The 17,218-nt window shown below is 40.2% G+C and overlaps 3 protein-coding genes across 10 annotated transcripts in view; 1 reads left to right on the forward strand and 2 right to left on the reverse strand.

The window, feature by feature from the left end:
- Positions 1-17,218, reverse strand: part of lats1 (large tumor suppressor kinase 1) — a 777,671-nt gene that overhangs the window by 296,118 nt on the left and 464,335 nt on the right. The gene's annotated exons all lie outside the window — the stretch shown is intronic.
- The window catches only part of nt5e (5'-nucleotidase, ecto (CD73)), a 190,374-nt gene that overhangs the window by 132,686 nt on the left and 40,470 nt on the right, over positions 1-17,218 (forward strand). The window lies entirely within an intron of this gene.
- Positions 1-17,218, reverse strand: part of impg1a (interphotoreceptor matrix proteoglycan 1a) — a 37,403-nt gene that overhangs the window by 17,952 nt on the left and 2,233 nt on the right. For 4 of the 8 annotated variants that reach the window (XM_087297939.1, XM_087297940.1, XM_087297935.1 and 1 more), the window contains exons 1-11: positions 15,355-15,846; positions 12,067-12,282; positions 7,639-7,805; positions 6,175-6,206; positions 6,024-6,070; positions 5,842-5,942; positions 3,707-3,856; positions 2,894-2,952; positions 1,265-1,285; positions 312-490; positions 157-215 (exon numbers count right to left, since the gene is read on the reverse strand). In XM_087297939.1, the coding sequence (XP_087154065.1) occupies positions 157-215; positions 312-490; positions 1,265-1,285; positions 2,894-2,952; positions 3,707-3,856; positions 5,842-5,942; positions 6,024-6,070; positions 6,175-6,206; positions 7,639-7,805; positions 12,067-12,282; positions 15,355-15,451 (1,128 nt within the window). In that variant the 5' untranslated portion in view covers positions 15,452-15,846. Of the gene's footprint in view, positions 1-156; positions 216-311; positions 491-1,264; positions 1,286-2,893; positions 2,953-3,706; positions 3,857-5,841; positions 5,943-6,023; positions 6,071-6,174; positions 6,207-7,638; positions 7,806-12,066; positions 12,333-15,354; positions 15,847-17,218 lie in introns of those variants that run through there. The other 4 variants (XM_087297941.1, XM_087297937.1, XM_087297938.1 and 1 more) reach the window with 2 other exon arrangements.

The following is a 17,218-nucleotide window of genomic DNA, read 5'->3' on the forward strand; positions in this document are numbered from 1 at the left end:
TTGGACACCCCTGAGCTAAACTCTGCAGGAAGGTAGATCTCCAGGAATAGGGTTTGGTGCCAATTAGTGCACTACCCCATACCCTCAATGCTGGGAAACACACACAGTGGCTACCCACCGTGCCATCCTTTATTGCTTATTGACAGCATTATTCACCTCAGTTATAATGTCTTCAGAAACCTCCGTGACGGGCATGCTGGAGGGTTGGTCTTTACCTAGAGAAAACAATCGTTCACAACTTAGAAAAAAACTCTGTTTTGGACTTGAATAAGGCATTTTGATAGATGATGAATGGAAAAATGCTTAATTACCCATCTCAAAGGTCAGTGAGTTAAGATCAAGAAGAGTCGCCTTTTTGCTCAGTGCTTTAGCTATCAAATCCTTTAGAGCTGGTCCTGAAGATGAAGCATCCACGTCCAGACTTTCTTCTGCAGTGGTTGGTAAGACGCGCTCAAAAACAGCTGAATAGACTGCAGACACTCCTCCAGCCCTGGGGAAATGGAAGCAGCATGCGTTTACATATACTGATGTTTACTCCAAGCATGAATGAACTGAAATTTTATGAAATTGAATGTGCACACAACACATGGACGATTCTGTGATTGCAGCTACATTTGTTGTACAAAGCAATATTTCTTTTTCTTTTTAGATTTGTAATTGTTTATCAAATGTTACATATTTTCATACATCACAAGATGTACATGCTATAACAATACAGTTTTATCAGTATAAAGTGTCTTATATTGTCAAAAATCTGGATTTCTTGAATTAGTGTGTTTTTTCTACCATGTATTATTGTGTAATCAAAAAATATTTGATTTGTTTTTTCTTTTGGCAATATTTAGTTTCTTATTTTGTAAAATGTTAACACTGCTGCCGCAAGTTCAAAAGGAAAACATAAAATTGAATTGATCATGCACTGGTCGATTTAACAACAACCAAATCCTGCTTTCATTAGGTAATTCTGTTACTGTTACTCGTTGAGGGCAACAGTAATGACAGCATGTAACTGACAATGTAATTGGTAGTGATGTATGTGAGATTATGCGAGCATGTGTTTCTCATTCTTTGTGTGTGTGCGTGTGTGTGTGTGTGCGTGCACAGGTGAAATGTAAGCACTGTTTATCTAATAGAATAACAATGATTTTTCATGCTATGATTTATTGTTATTTCTACACATTAGCTAATTATCTTAATTTTTAAATTGCCAAATGTGACTGCAATGATAGAAGTACCCACAAAAAAATACATATTTCAGTTTTACCCTTCAGGCACTTCTGCCTCGCTTGCATGTAGGAGAGGAAAGAGATAAAACATGAAATCAAATGCAATGAGAAATCAAATATGCACACTTCTTTCGCAAAAAAAATAAAAATAAAAATGCTGGGACCTATTAAGCCCCTTTTTACGAGATGTATGACCTTGGATGTCTCTAGAGTTTGTGAAGTTTCAGCTCTAAAAAGCACACAGATCATTTTTTCCTCTCTGACCCTTTTAGGCTTTGATCCTAATCGTGTCGTTTTGGTGACTGTCACTTTAAATTCAAATGAGCTCGTGCTCTTTTCAGAAGTGGGCGGAGCTACAAATGCCTGTGTGTCAGCATAGTGGTAGATTTAAAAACGACTAACGTTGTCTGTGTGAAAAACAGAAAATGTGAAAATAAGCATCTGAGCAGAAGGCAGTCTATGGAGACTACACTGTTCATTTGAGCATCCTAAAACTCCACATCTATAATCCTCTTAGTCTATGCTGACATCTTCATCTTCAGCTGCTCAAACACTCTAATGGCGAATGGACAGACGGCTGCTTCTCACTCAGGGCTGCCGGAGATGCTAATGAGATGGAGAGTTGGTCACTAGTGGGCAGGGCTTTCCTCTGATGACACGTACAAAGGGAGAATGTCAATCAAAGTGTTCCAGTTTTCATAAACTCTGATTAGAACAAACAGAATGAATACATGTTCACCATTAGAGGCCAATTATATTTACACACCTTTGCCACACAAATGTGTTTAAATCCTTTATAAAAGTCATTTTTGCATAATAGACCCCCTTAAGGTGTAGTTTTTTTCGTACAGAGTTAGGTTGATCTATGATTTCTAATATATGAAATGAGGTTAAAGATAAAAATTCTTTCGTTTCTACTGTCTATCTATAAATTCTAAATGCCAGTCTTGACCAGGACCCCCCTGGTAGAAGAGGTATTGTATCTCAATGCAACCTTCCTGTTTAAATAAGTAAAGTTTCAAGAGTGATTATAAAGCGTGTTTGGCATGCTGTCCCGGGAGAGAGCCCTGAGCTCATAAGATCCTCGAGCCTGGGGCTCCCTCCAGTTTGCAAGGCGAGAGAGGAGTTTGAGCTGTGGTAGATGTGGAGAACTCCCCTGCTGTAGTAGATAATAAACAGATAGTGATCGCTCTTAAGAGATAATTACTGACTAGCAGCATGTCTATGGTGCTGGATTAGTCAATTAACTTAAGCTGCATGTTTTTGGATGTGGGAGGAAACCGGGGAACCTGGGGGAAACCCATATGAGCATGGGGAGAGCGTGTAAACTCCTTACACAAACATCAGCTGGCTTGGTAAGGACTAGAACCAGTGACGTTCTTGCTGTGAGGCAACAGTGCTAACCACTGGGTCACCGTGCCGCCCATCTAGGAAAGGAGGAGGAGTAGGGGTGGAAGGGGGGATTCCTCAAAATGAAGATAGCTGTGATATGGAGCTCAGGGTATTTAAAGTGGCTTAGGAATTGTCTGATTGGTGAATCATGAATTGAATAATGCAGGACCGGCTGTGATCAATCATAAGCATGATCATCTCAACATTAGTTTATAAATAAACTTCACAAAAATAAATAAATATAAATGGGACTGTACTTAAGTGGGAAAACCTACCTAATTCTTAACACTTGGACATCAATAAATCCAGGTAGGTCATCAAAAACAAGCTGCATCTGCAACAATCAGAAAAGCATGCAGTTTATCAACACCTGTATTTCTCATATGAGACCGTGAACCAACTGAGAGAAGATTTGTTCAACACATTTCAAAACGTAATAGTTAATTTTCTCTTTGTCATGATGACAGTAAATATTATTAGACTAGATATTCTTCAAGACACTTTTATACAGCTTAAAGTGACATGTAAAGGCTTCACTAGGCTAATTTGGGTAACTAGGCAGGTTAGGGTAATTAGGCAAGTTATTGTATAATGATGGTTTGTTCTGTAGACTATCGGAAAAATATAGCTTAAAGGGGCTGATAATAATTGACCTTAAAATTGTGTTAAAAAAAATTAAAAACTGCTTTTAGTCTAGCGGAAATAAAACAAATAAGACTTTCTCCAGAAGAAAAAATATTATCAGACATACTGTGAACATTTCCTAAATGTGTTAAACATCATTTGGGGGAAAAAAATAATAATAATCAAAAGGGGGGCGAATAATTCTGACTTCAACTGTATGTGATAAATGTATTGACCAGTGCTGTCAGGTAGCACAATCTGTAGCTGTGTTTCTATTCACCTACTTTTACGTGCATTTTAGAATGTTGCATAAAAACTGCTTAATGGAGACGCCAAGATGTGCATACATTTTAAAATTGTGCATAAACTAAGTAGAATAATCTTTTTATCCAATAAGAAAAAAATGTGCAAGTTTCCACAGTGAGTCTGTGTTGCTGGATCATTTATTGGTCATTTCCACTAACCTGATCTTGGAGATGATGTGACAGATCATGATACTGTGGTGAATCAGTGTCTCTCAGTATCTCCTGATATCCGTAGTCCATTAGAGTAATGCTGAACTCTATGATATGATGCACCGGCTGCTCTGGAACCACATTGTGGAGATCCAGCTCCTGCAGGTGTCAAACCAAGATTATTAAATAATTGCTATGACAATACTTTTGTTTGTCAATCTCTATGATAGGCGACGCAGTGGTGCAGTAGGTAGTGCTGTCGCCTCACTGCAAAAAGGTCGCTGGTTCAAGCCTCGGCTGGGTTAGTTGGCGTTTCAGTGTGGTGTTTGCATGATTACCCCGTGTTCGTGTGGGTTTCCTCCGTGTGCTTCAACTACCTTGGTACCAAATGAATTGGTCATTCAAATATCATTGGATATTAAAGTTCATGTTTATGACAGATTTATGACAAGTTATGTTGTCTTGGTAATATCAAGTTGTCATAACAAAGACATCTCAAACAATGTCACCTTCGCATTTAAAATAACATCACTTCGGTTCATTGAAAGCACTTCATTCATATTCTTGGCATGTGTCACGTCATTATAAAGGTGTCATGACAGTCTTCAAGAGAACTGTTACTGATTATTAGAATGTTTCAGTGAAGTTTCAGTTCAGTCAACTCCTTGTTGAGTTGTTGTTGTTGATATTATTAACCAGCAATCCCACATTTCCTGCAGACCGCCGAGGGAGCATTGCATAACTTATCTGTCTTAGTTGTTAAGCTTAAGCCCAGGCTTATCGACCCGGTGGTCTGGCCCAAAAAGTCAGCAGAGTAAAGCCTGCTTATAAACAACATTTTACAAAACAATCGACATGCACTAATGTTAATCGCAAATGTTAACCCATTTACTCACTATTTACAGAACTCGCCCCTCAGTGGGGACAAACCTTCATGAGATTCATTCATTTTCCTTCAGTTTAGTCCCTTTATTCATCAGGGGTCGCCACAGCGGAATGATCCAGCATGTTTTACACAGCCGATGCCCTTACAGCTACAACCCAGTGTTGGGAAACACCCATACACACTCATTCAAACACACACATACACGCTCATACACTACGGCCAATTTACTTCATCAGTTCCCCTATAGCGCATGTGTTTGGACTGTGGGGAGCACCCGGAGGAAACCCACGCCAACACGGGGAGAACATGCAAACTCCACACAGAAACACCAACTGATCCAGCCGAGGCTCCAACCACTAGGTCACTTGTAGAGACGGATTTTCAAGACACTTTGAAGCCACGACACATTTGCTTCAACCGTTTCAGTGTTTCGCGAAGCCTTGCTCCTCACCCCTAGTGAATGGTGAGTAAATGATTTCAACCTTTGGATGAACAGTCCCTTTAAGTCAACCCAGGCTCATTGTGAAGACGTAGCCCCGCGGACGTTTCTGGAGACCGCGAAATACGTGGCGGGTGGTACGTATTTGTGCACTTTTTGTTTTCGCGAATCCACGCTGTGTGCGCTTTTTCGCATCTCGAACACCTCTCGGGAGCACGAACCGTTCCCGCCCGCTCTGTTCTCACGTGAAAAGCCGCCCGAGGCCAATGTCTGTCCGACTGACTGAATGACTGAACGATCGACCCAGCCACCCTCCTCCTCCTCCTTCTCTAAACCCAAGCAACGATTTACAAAAGCCGTCCAGAAAAGAAAAGCAAAAGCCCTCGTCTGATTTTGACCGTGTTTTTGGATTTCACCGCATTCTCGCCCCGTCACGAACTCGTTCGCTTTTATTTTTCAGATTCTGCTTTTCATCTTACCTGATTTCTGGAACCGCTCTTCCCCGGACTCGAACCCGGTCGTCGCTGCGACCGGCTCCTCCTCCTCCGGGCCTCCGCTCCGTCGATGTAACACTACAAGCTAAGCGGACAAACTGGTTGCGGCAGGAAAGCCCTCCACACAGAGGTGAGCCGTCAGCCGGCGCGAAGAAGAGGAGAGGCATCACACCGTCCTGTAGCGTTCACTCGAAAAAAACGAAATGCGGCCATATGTACCTCCGGCCAAGTAAATCGCGGTCTTCAGAAATGTCCGCGGATCTACGTTTTCAGAATGAGCCTCGGTTGCAACAAGTATAACAAATATGCAATTTGTGCTCTGAACCTGTGAGGCGGTAGAGGTGTCTGTGGTAGAGCTGACAGCGGTCGGTTTAGCGGTAGGGAGAAATTCATCTGTCGCCGCTTCAGTCAGGACTTCCTCTGAACCTGATTGACAAAGATGGAGTTCAGTAATGAGGATTCGCATGATGATATCGTCTCAAATAAAGAGCAAAAACAGTACGTTACCTTCCTCTTCCTGTGCCGTATCCGTTGCAGGCTCGTCAATTACAATTCTAGCAATTTAGGATAAATACATGTCATCATATTAGAAGTAATCTTTGCTCATTTGTGTTGATTGTAGATGCTTTGAGAATATGAAATGATAGCGCAGGCTCACCGTTCTAACTTTTCACTATTAATATTCACCCTCTGGAAGAGAAAAACAAAGGCAAGGTCAGAGTTTGAATTATCCTGACCATTTTAGCGTGTCTAATGTTTGACAACTGCCCGTCCACAGACTGTGGTGTGGCGTATTTTCACAGTAATGTCCCACTTAGCAAACGGACTCGGCCCAAAAGTGGCCTCAGTATGGCACTGCTGGCGTGTTGCCGGTCACAGTCAGCTGAATGTGGGCCATGCATGGCAACGATGGCACTGCATGCATGATGGAAAACTACATTTGGGCCAGTTGTGGATGGGAGGAGTGTGGCCCAGATCAGTGTAGCGATTGTTCACGCTGTTTAGGGTACATTAGGCTGGGTTATGGCTCAGTTTTTGAAGTTTCTGGTTAAATTATAAACCTATGGCTGAGAATTGGTATCGGTAACAATAAACCTGCTTTGGCCCAGTTCAGGGCCAGTTAAGAGTGATAAATTACCTGAGATTCAGGCCAGTTATGGCCCATGTGTGGCTCTTGTCTTTAATCCAGTTATGGGCCACTTTAGGACCGTCATTCTTTGCACTTCTTGAGCCGAAGGAAGTTATTGTGTGGCCCGAAGCTGGGCCAGAAAACATTTGCTATGTGAGGTGTGTTGCTCCCACAAAGCAACATTTCTCCGGCCCAGATCTGGCCCACACAATCAGTTTTTGCTCGGCCCACATGCCACAGTGAATTACGGCACTTGATTGGACCAAATCTGGCTTCCATACAAGGGCCAAACATGCACCATATCTGGGCCAAGTCTCAGCCAAGTCAATAACTCATAACTGGGCCAGATATGTTGGTGTGCCACGACTGCAATGAATTTGCTAAACCCATGAAGCATTCCGCTTTAGGTGTACTATGGGTGTGTGTTTTCACGAAGCGACCTGATTGGTGGAATTTTTTCTTTACTCGAAAATTATTTAAATGTATTTTAAAAGTGGGTCAGGATATGCCAAACGTACATGGCCCACATTTATTTATTTTTTCAAATACTGCATTTCATATCTGGCCCAAGTCTTGTGTGCCGCCTTAAAGACGGTGCCACCTCTGTCAAGCCCAGGCCATGTTTGGCCCACATGCTGTATGCCAGTGCTGTACAAACACCTGCTGTGCCAGCTTTATGCCAAATCTGGGCCAGAATTCTTTGCTACCTGGGCAGTGTTTCCCAACTCTGTTCCTTGAGGCACACCAACAGTACATATTTCAATTGTCTCCCTTATCTGGCCCATTAATTTCAGGGCTGAAATTAGTTTTTAGCTTGCTATATAGTTTGGAAGTATGCGATTTCGGATGCAGCTCAGGTTTTGGAGTCTCATGTTCTGATGAGTTGATTCAGGTGTGTTTGACTAGGGAGAGCTTGGAAATGTGTACTGTTGGTGTGCCTTTAGGAACAGGCTTGGGGAACACTGGAGTTTTGCACAGTTTGGATGAGCTTACCCTGTAGACCATGTCGATGTGTTCCTGTGACTGGCTGAAATTCCTGGCGAGGTCTGAGATGCACAGGGAGTCGTGCTGGCACGTGTGAACCCATTTCTGGTACTCTGAGCTGGTGGGAATTCGGTCCAGAAAGATGCGGAAAGCCTCCCATACAGCCTCCTGGCAAACTGAGGAGAACATTCGATAAATAAATATGAGACGATCAACTTGACTGCAGACTTTTCCCAGCAAACAATTTTGTGTGTAATAGACGTCTAATAGACATCTAAACATAGACAGCTCGGCTAAAACAAGGCTACACTTGAGCTGTCAGTGAAAATCTAATAGACATCTAATAATAGCCCAAAACTAGACTAGTCGTCAGATTAGACAGACTTTACAAGTCATTCATTTCTGTTTATTTGATGACTAGTCTAGACTTGGCCTATTCTGACATCTGGTAGATTTTCACTGACAGCTCAAATTTAGCCTTGTTTTAGCCAAGACGACTATGTTTAGACATCTATTAGACATCTATAAGACATCTATTAGACATCTATAAGACATCTATTAGACATCTATAAGACATTTATTAGACATCTATAAGACATCTATTAGACATCTATAAGACATCTATTAGACATCTATAAGACATTTATTAGACATCTATAAGACATCTATTAGACATCTATAAGACATCTATTAGACATTTATTAGACATCTATAAGACATCTATTAGACATCTATTAGACATCTTTAAGACATTTATTAGACATCTATAAGACATCTATTAGACATCTATTAGACATCTATTAGACATCTATAAGACATCTATTAGACATCTTTAAGACATTTATTAGACATCTATAAGACATCTATTAGACATTTATTAGACATCTATAAGACATCTATAAGACATCTATTAGACATTTATAAGACATTTATTAGACATCTATAAGACATCTATTAGACATTTATAAGACATTTATTAGACATCTATAAGACATCTATTAGCCATCTATTAGCCATCTATTAGACATCTATAAGACATCTACTAGACTTCTGTAAGACATCTATTATACATCTATAAGACATCTATTAGACTTCTGTAAGACATCTATTAGATACCTATGAGACATCTATTAGACATCTATAAGACATTTATTAGACATCTATAAGACATCTATTAGCCATCTATTAGCCATCTATTAGACATCTATAAGACATCTATTAGACATCTATTAGACATCTATAAGACATCTACTAGACTTCTGTAAGACATCTATTATACATCTATAAGACATCTATTAGACTTCTGTAAGACATCTATTAGATACCTATGAGACATCTATTAGACATCTATAAGACATCTTATAGACATCTATTGACATCTATTAGACATCTATAAGACATCTATTAGACATCTATTTCTATGGTCATAGTCAGAGTATATCACAGAAAGGCCCCTCTCAATGCAAAAAGGGTTTGGTGTGATTGGCCCCTCAGCTTCCATGTGCACCAGGTCTGCAGCAAGGCCCTTCATTCTCAATCAGAGCACTCTCTTTTACTATAATTTTACATGACATTACAAAGACAAGCCACGTGTAAAACACACCAAATAAGCCAGCCTGACTAATACTGCTGCATTTACACTTCTGTCTTCAAGTGAATTACCAAACCCAAAAGCACTGTAGCATTTTACTGAATGTCTTGTGTGAATGCAAATGTTGAAGCCTTTATTATTTAATACAACCATTAAGCTCTACTGCAATGCCAAAAACTGTTGGAGTAAAACAACCCAGGGCTTTTAGAGCGTATCTGTAAATGCAAAAATGGTTTGCAACAACCCAGCATAATATAAGACATTTATTAGACATCTATAAGACATCTATTAGACATCTATAAGACATCTATTAGACATCTATAAGACATTTATTAGACATCTATAAGACATCTATTAGACATCTATAAGACATCTATTAGACATTTATTAGACATCTATAAGACATCTATTAGACATCTATTAGACATCTTTAAGACATTTATTAGACATCTATAAGACATCTATTAGACATCTATTAGACATCTATAAGACATCTATTAGACATCTTTAAGACATTTATTAGACATCTATAAGACATCTATTAGACATCTATTAGACATCTATTAGACATTTATTAGACATCTATAAGACATCTATAAGACATCTATTAGACATTTATAAGACATTTATTAGACATCTATAAGACATCTATTAGACATCCATTAGACATCTATAAGACATCTATTAGCCATCTATTAGCCATCTATTAGACATCTATAAGACATCTATTAGACATCTATTAGACATCTATAAGACATCTACTAGACTTCTGTAAGACATCTATTATACATCTATAAGACATCTATTAGACTTCTGTAAGACATCTATTAGATACCTATGAGACATCTATTAGACATCTATAAGACATCTATAAGACATCTTATAGACATCTATTGACATCTATTAGACATCTATAAGACATCTATTAGACATCTATTTCTATGGTCATGGTCAGAGTATATCACAGAAAGGCCCCTCTCAATGCAAAAAGGGTTTGGTGTGATTGGCCCCTCAGCTTCCATGTGCACCAGGTCTGCAGCAAGGCCCTTCATTCTCAATCAGAGCACTCTCTTTTACTATAATTTTACATGACATTACAAAGACAAGCCACGTGTAAAACACACCAAATAAGCCAGCCTGACTAATACTGCTGCATTTACACTTCTGTCTTCAAGTGAATTACCAAACCCAAAAGCACTGTAGCATTTTACTGAATGTCTTGTGTGAATGCAAATGTTGAAGCCTTTATTATTTAATACAACCATTAAGCTCTACTGCAATGCCAAAAACTGTTGGAGTAAAACAACCCAGGGCTTTTAGAGCGTATCTGTAAATGCAAAAATGGTTTGCAACAACCCAGCATAATATAAGACATTTATTAGACATCTATAAGACATCTATTAGACATCTATAAGACATCTATTAGACATCTATAAGACATTTATTAGACATCTATAAGACATCTATTAGACATCTATAAGACATCTATTAGACATTTATTAGACATCTATAAGACATCTATTAGACATCTATTAGACATCTTTAAGACATTTATTAGACATCTATAAGACATCTATTAGACATCTATTAGACATCTATAAGACATCTATTAGACATCTTTAAGACATTTATTAGACATCTATAAGACATCTATTAGACATCTATTAGACATCTATTAGACATTTATTAGACATCTATAAGACATCTATAAGACATCTATTAGACATTTATAAGACATTTATTAGACATCTATAAGACATCTATTAGACATCCATTAGACATCTATAAGACATCTATTAGCCATCTATTAGCCATCTATTAGACATCTATAAGACATCTATTAGACATCTATTAGACATCTATAAGACATCTACTAGACTTCTGTAAGACATCTATTATACATCTATAAGACATCTATTAGACTTCTGTAAGACATCTATTAGATACCTATGAGACATCTATTAGACATCTATAAGACATCTATAAGACATCTTATAGACATCTATTGACATCTATTAGACATCTATAAGACATCTATTAGACATCTATTTCTATGGTCATGGTCAGAGTATATCACAGAAAGGCCCCTCTCAATGCAAAAAGGGTTTGGTGTGATTGGCCCCTCAGCTTCCATGTGCACCAGGTCTGCAGCAAGGCCCTTCATTCTCAATCAGAGCACTCTCTTTTACTATAATTTTACATGACATTACAAAGACAAGCCACGTGTAAAACACACCAAATAAGCCAGCCTGACTAATACTGCTGCATTTACACTTCTGTCTTCAAGTGAATTACCAAACCCAAAAGCACTGTAGCATTTTACTGAATGTCTTGTGTGAATGCAAATGTTGAAGCCTTTATTATTTAATACAACCATTAAGCTCTACTGCAATGCCAAAAACTGTTGGAGTAAAACAACCCAGGGCTTTTAGAGCGTATCTGTAAATGCAAAAATGGTTTGCAACAACCCAGCATTTTTAGAGCATGCCTACTGTAGATACAAAACAGTTGGTTTGGTCTAATTTTGTCCCAATGCTGAGTGAAAACAAACCAGCATTTTAGAGCATAGATGCAGAAACAGTTGGGTTTGTCCAATTTTGACCCAATATTGGGCTAAAACAAAGCAGTATAGAGCATACCGACTGTACATGCAAAAAATAATGGGTTGTTTTAACCCAACTGTTTTTGCATTATACAAAATGGGTTTGTCCAATTTTGACCCAATGATTAAAACAACCCAGTGTTTTCTAAAGTACATGTCTAATAAATGTATGATCTGATCGGACTGATAACTGAGACATGCGGTTTTGTGAAGATATCTCCAGTGAATGAGTGACAGCGGTTACCTCTCAGTGTGTAGTATGATTGATGGCTTGCTATGACCTCTCTCATTGTCTCCTGTGGGCAGACCTTCACCTCTGAGTGGAAGAACTCGGACCTCTTGATGCGATGCTTTTCCATCTCAAATATCGTCCTGATCCCTGTGTTCTGCTTGGGTGGGTTTGGCAGGTTGGTTACGCTGGCACTGGGAAGGGTCTTCAATGGATGTAGCCTGTTTCTGTCTGGAGAAGCCACAACAAGTAGATTAGTTAAAAACGAGAGGTTAGTAACACTACAATCTGGCGAATGTTCGTGTATATGTCAAGACTGGGTCATCATTCAGTCATTTTCTTGTCGGCTTAGTCCCTTTATTAATCCAGGGTCACCACAATGGAAGGAACCACCAACTAATCCAGTAAGTTTTTATGCAGCAGATGCCCTTCCAGCCGCAACCCATCTCTACAGACAATTTAGCCTACCCAATTCACCTGTACCGCATGTGTTTGGACTGTGGGGGAAACCAGAGCACCCGGAGGAAACCCACGCGAAGGCAGGGAGAACATGCAAACTCCACACACAAACGCCAAATGAGCCGAGGTTCGAACCAGCAACCTTCTTGCTGTGAGGTGACAGCACTACCTACTGCGCCACTGCGTCGCTCGTGTTTAAATGTGATGCATTTTATTATGTTGCATTTACAGTAGGTATACTCAAAGAAACGCTGAGCTCTTTTGGCCCAAAGTTGGGTCAAACACCCTCTGTCCCCACTGTAGATTCAATGTTGCATTAAAACAAACCTAGTATATTTAGAGCATACCTGCTGTAGAGGCAAACACAGTTGGGTGCGTCAAAATTTGCCAAATATTGGGTTAAACAGCGCTGGGTTGTTATAGTTTATCTACTGTAACAGAAACAGTTGTGTTTGTGTTATTTTGACCCAATGTTGAGTCAACCCAACATTTTAAAGTGTAGCTACTGTAAATGCAGTTGGGTGTGTCCAAATTTGACCCAGTGTTGGGTTAAAACAACCCTGCATTTTTAAAGTGCATCTACTGCAGATGCAGAAACAGCTGGGTTTTACCAATTTTGACCCAATGTTGGCTTAAAACAACCCAGTATTTTTACAGTACATCTATTGTAGATGCAAAAACTGTTGGGTTTGTCCAAATTTGACCCAATGTAGGGTTAAAACAACCCAACATTTTAGAGTGCATCTATTGCAGATGCAAAACAGTTGAGTTTGTCCAAAGTTTACAAATGTTGGGTTAAAACAACCCAGTATTTTCACAGTGCATCTATTGCAGATGCAAAAACAGTTGGGTTTGTCCAAATTTGACCCAATGTAGGGTTAAAACAGTGGCTCTCAATTCTGGTCCTCAGGCACAACACATAATTCTTATAGTTTACCTCCTGTAGACAGAAAAACTGTTGGGTTTGTCCAAATTTGACCCAGTGTTGGGTTAAAACAACCCAACATTTTAGAGTGCATCTATTGCAGATGCAAAAACAGTTGGGTTTTCCAAAGTTTACAAATGTTGGGTTAAAACAACTCATTTTTAGAGTGTACCGAGATGCAAAAACAGTTGAGTTTGTCCAATTTTGACCCAATGTTGGGTTAAAACAGTGGTTCTCAATTCCAGCCCTCTGCCCCAGGCAGACAAGACGTACTAAATGTGCAGGGCGGGTGGCTGAGGACATGAACTGAGAACCACTGGGTTGAAACAACCCAGCATTTTTAGAGCACACCTACTGTAGATCCAAAAATTGTTGGGTTAAAATAACCCAGAATCTTTTTATAGTGAACCTACTATCAATGCAAAAACACTTGTGTTTGGACTAAAACAACCCAGCGTTTTTAAAACGCACCTACTGTAGATGCAAAAGCAGTTGGGTAAAACAACCCAGCATTTATTCTTAAGAGTTTTCTTACTATAGATAGAAAAAACTGTTGAGTTTGTCCAATTTTGACCTAATGTTGGGTTAAAATAGTGGTTCTTAATTCCGGTCCATGGCCCCCTGGCCGGGAGCCGAGGAAGGGAATTGAGAACCACTGGGTTAAAACAACCCAGCATTTTTAGAGCCTACCTACTGCAGATCTAAAAACACTTGGGTTAAAATAACCCAGAATATTTTTATAGTGAACCTACTATAAATGCAAAAACACTTGTGTTTGGACTAAAACAACCCAGCATTTTTAAAACGCACCTACTGTAGATGCAAAAGCAGTTGGGTAAAAAAGCCCAGCATTTATTCTTAAGAGTTTTCTTACTATAGATGAAAAAACTGTTGAGTTTTTCCAAATTTGACCCAATGTTGGGTTAAAACTGATTCTCAATTCCAGTCATCGGGACGCCTCCGCCCTGAACATTTAGTATGTCCTCCTTTCTTAACACACCTGGTTCAGATCATCAGCTCGTTAACAGAGAAATCCATGAACTGATCCTGTGTGTCAGATAAGAGAGACATAGGCTGCGTCCGAAACCGCATACTCACATACTATACAGTACGCTGAAATCAGTATGCGAGCTGAGTAGTATGTCCGAAGTACCCGGATGACTTACTACTTCCGGTGAGATTCTAGAGTGCGCATCCCATGCAAGCTGTGCTATCCCATAATGCCCTGCGAGAGAATTCATGAATGGAAGTGAAGCGATGCAACTGACGCAGGTAGGTCACGTGACCATTATAAAATTGCCGATGTATTACGTCTGAATTCCATTCATACTTTTCACATTCGCAATGTATAGAAGGTACTTTTCTATCGGCCGAGTAGCACGTTTAAATTCAAATGCAGTACCTACTGAGTAGTAGGCGGTTTCGGACGCAGCCATACAAAGTGTGCAGGGTGGGGCAAGGACTGGTGTAACCAATGAGAACTGGAATTGAGAACCACTAGGTTAAAACAACCCAGCATTTAGAGAATGTGCTTATTGTAGATGTAAAAAGTTGGGCTTGTCCAATTGTGAACCAGTGTTCGGCTAAATCAACCCAACATTTTTAGAGCGTAGCTCATGTAGATGGAAAAGCAGTTGGGTTGGTCCAATTGCGAACCAATGTTCGGCTAAAATAAGCCAACATTTTTAGAGCGTACTGTATCTACTGTAGATAGGTTTGTGAATACTCAACCCAATGTTAGGCTAAAACAACCCAGCATTATTGTAGAGTGTATATCCAGTAATTTTACAATTCTTCATTAAGTCGCAAGTCATTATATAGACCCAGAAGTGCCGCCTCATCACACCCATGGACAAATTTGAACCAAACATGCTGTCCTCATCTACAGTGTGTGCAGTGATCAAATGTAACCTCATTACCTTGAGTTCCTGTAACAGACAGAATAAAGAAGAAGAGCGTGAAGAGATGCCCACATTTCCAAGACATGCTGCCCTCAGGTCTCGAACTGAACCCCATGCTGTATCAAAGACAGCACACAGTCTTCAGGTGCTACATCCTCTCTCCTGGATATATCCGTCAGAAGCTGCAAAAGCCATTTTTGGTGTCTGAGACCTAAGAGTTGAGCGGCGAGATCCACAAACAGGAACTAGAAATTAAGAGGCAATTCCGTGAGCGTAAAAAGCAGAGATAGCAGATGGAGGTAGATGATAGCGGTGTGGAGGCGTGACATTGTGTGACAGATTAGACTGAAGTAGTTAAAAAAGCAAGATCTGTTTCTGGAATAATCTGATTATCTGATGCTCAGACGTAATCCCGCCGCACCCGCCTCATCCAATTAGTGGCTTTTCCATTCAGGCATCTGTCACCTGCAGCGCGGCTCAAGCCGACTCTTCATTTTGGGTTACAGCTCCACTTTTGGCCCGGGGAAAGCTGCTCTCACTTCAGGACATGGTGTGGGAATGGTGGACAGACTGGCGGGATTAAACAGGGTGTCATTCTGGAAAACGCACGTCAGTTCTCGGGATCATCTGTAGTGGCTTTTTAAAGCCTCTTGAGGCTGGGTGCTTGCGAACTTTGACCCCTGTGCGAGGATGAGTGCAGGAAAGTTAGAAGTAATCACCGCTGCGCTTGACAGGCGTAGGCTTGGTCTATTAATGCTAAAGCCTTGGCTTTAGTGTTAATGTTAATTCATTGCGTTTCTTTTTTGTCGATCCACCACATCACGCTATAAACGTGGTGCACGGTCAGTAGTTGCTTAGCTTTAGTAATTAACCAATTATATATTGGTAGGTACTATAATTTTATATGTTATCCACTGTGTGACGATCCATCCCAGATGCCTCCGAGCCCAGAAAAGTTGACGGCACTTTTGGACACTGTTAACATAGGGCTCTATTCATCTGTATGTTGAATTAATTCCACTATGTAAACAGCAGAATTCCTGAAAAGGGGCTAATGAGTGTTGGACGTGTAATCCGATTGAACTGTCTTGTTTGGTGTCTGGAGAGCTGCTCAGTGTCTGCTTTATTGCTCAATCCACTTCAGAGCCCTTACTGTAGCACGCATGAATTACGTGTGGTATTTTTCAATACCTTTCAACAGTGTGTAAGTGCTAAGGCATTAACTAAACCCAATCACCCCATCCTGCTCAGAAAACTATGCGATATATTAACCATAAGAGAAAATACTATAGTAATTTATAGTAAATATTATGGCAATAATTATAGTATTCTGACATATTTAGAATGATTCTGTTGTGGTAAGTCTATAGCTGCTGTGCTGATACAACAACTACACTCACCGACACACTCCTTTTATTAGGTACGCCTGTCCAACTGCTTGTTAACGCAAATTTCTAATCAGCCAATCGCATGGCAGCAGCTCACTCCATTTAGCCATGTAGACATGGTCAAGACGATCTGCTGCAGGTCAAACTGAGCATCAGAATGGGGAAGAAAGGGGATTTAAGTGACTTTGAACGTGGCATGGTTGTTGCTGCCTGGCTGCTCTGAGTATTTTAGAAACTGCTGATCTACTGGGATTTTCATGCACAACCGTCTCTAGGGTTTACAGAGAATGCTCCGACAAAGAGGAAATATCCAGTGAGCGGCAGTTCTGTGGGCGCAAAGGCCTTGTTGATGGTCAGAGGAGAATGGCCAGACTGGTTCCAGCTGATAGAAAGGCAACAGTAACTCAAATAAGCACTCGTTACAACCGAGCTCTGCAGAAGAGCATCTCTGAACACACAACACGGCCAACCTTGAGGCGGATGGGCTACAGCAG

The sequence above is a fragment of the Danio rerio genome, chromosome 20 (genome assembly GCF_052040795.2).
Source record: "Danio rerio strain M-AB ecotype USA chromosome 20, GRCz13ab, whole genome shotgun sequence".
Taxonomy (NCBI): domain Eukaryota; kingdom Metazoa; phylum Chordata; class Actinopteri; order Cypriniformes; family Danionidae; genus Danio; species Danio rerio.